The 366-nt window shown below is 64.2% G+C and overlaps 1 protein-coding gene across 1 annotated transcript in view; it reads right to left on the bottom strand.

Moving 5' to 3' along the window:
- Nucleotides 1–338, bottom strand: part of LOC103772476 (alpha-mannosidase 2x-like) — a gene marked incomplete at its 3' end in the record, with an annotated part of 1,889 nt that extends 1,551 nt beyond the window's left edge. Inside the window, exon 1 of the mRNA XM_008939812.1 lies at nucleotides 184–338. Within this exon, the coding sequence (XP_008938060.1) occupies nucleotides 184–315 (132 nt within the window). The remainder of the gene's footprint in view (nucleotides 1–183) is intronic.
- Nucleotides 339–366: the final 28 nt, after the last annotated feature.

Raw genomic sequence — 366 nt, 5'->3', positions numbered from 1 at the left:
CTCGGGGAACACAGGCACGGTGGTGAGATCCTACGGTTCCCACTGCCAGGGGACCCAGCCCCACGAGCACCAATACCAGCAGGGAATGAGCCCTGGCCCAGGCAACCAAACAGCCTAAGGCCATGCCAGGCGGCCCCCACTAGCCCCAGACCGCTTGCCCATCTCCACGTCCCTGGACCTCACCCTGGGGAAGTTGCCCCCACTCTGGTGGCGCGCGGGGTCATGCTGCACCCTGTCCAGCATCAAGTAGAGGGAGAAGACGGCGACACAGAAGATGGCAGCTCCACACACCGTCACCTGCTTCTTCAGCTTCATCCCGGAGAGCCGCAGGGATAGACCTGCGCTGGGACAGAGCCGTGAGACAGC

This window comes from Merops nubicus, unplaced genomic scaffold, assembly GCF_000691845.1.
Source record: "Merops nubicus isolate BGI_N331 unplaced genomic scaffold, ASM69184v1 scaffold41624, whole genome shotgun sequence".
NCBI classification, from domain to species: Eukaryota; Metazoa; Chordata; class Aves; order Coraciiformes; family Meropidae; genus Merops; species Merops nubicus.
The sequence above is the reverse complement of the archived record's forward strand: the minus strand, read 5'-3'. Positions and strand labels throughout refer to the sequence as shown.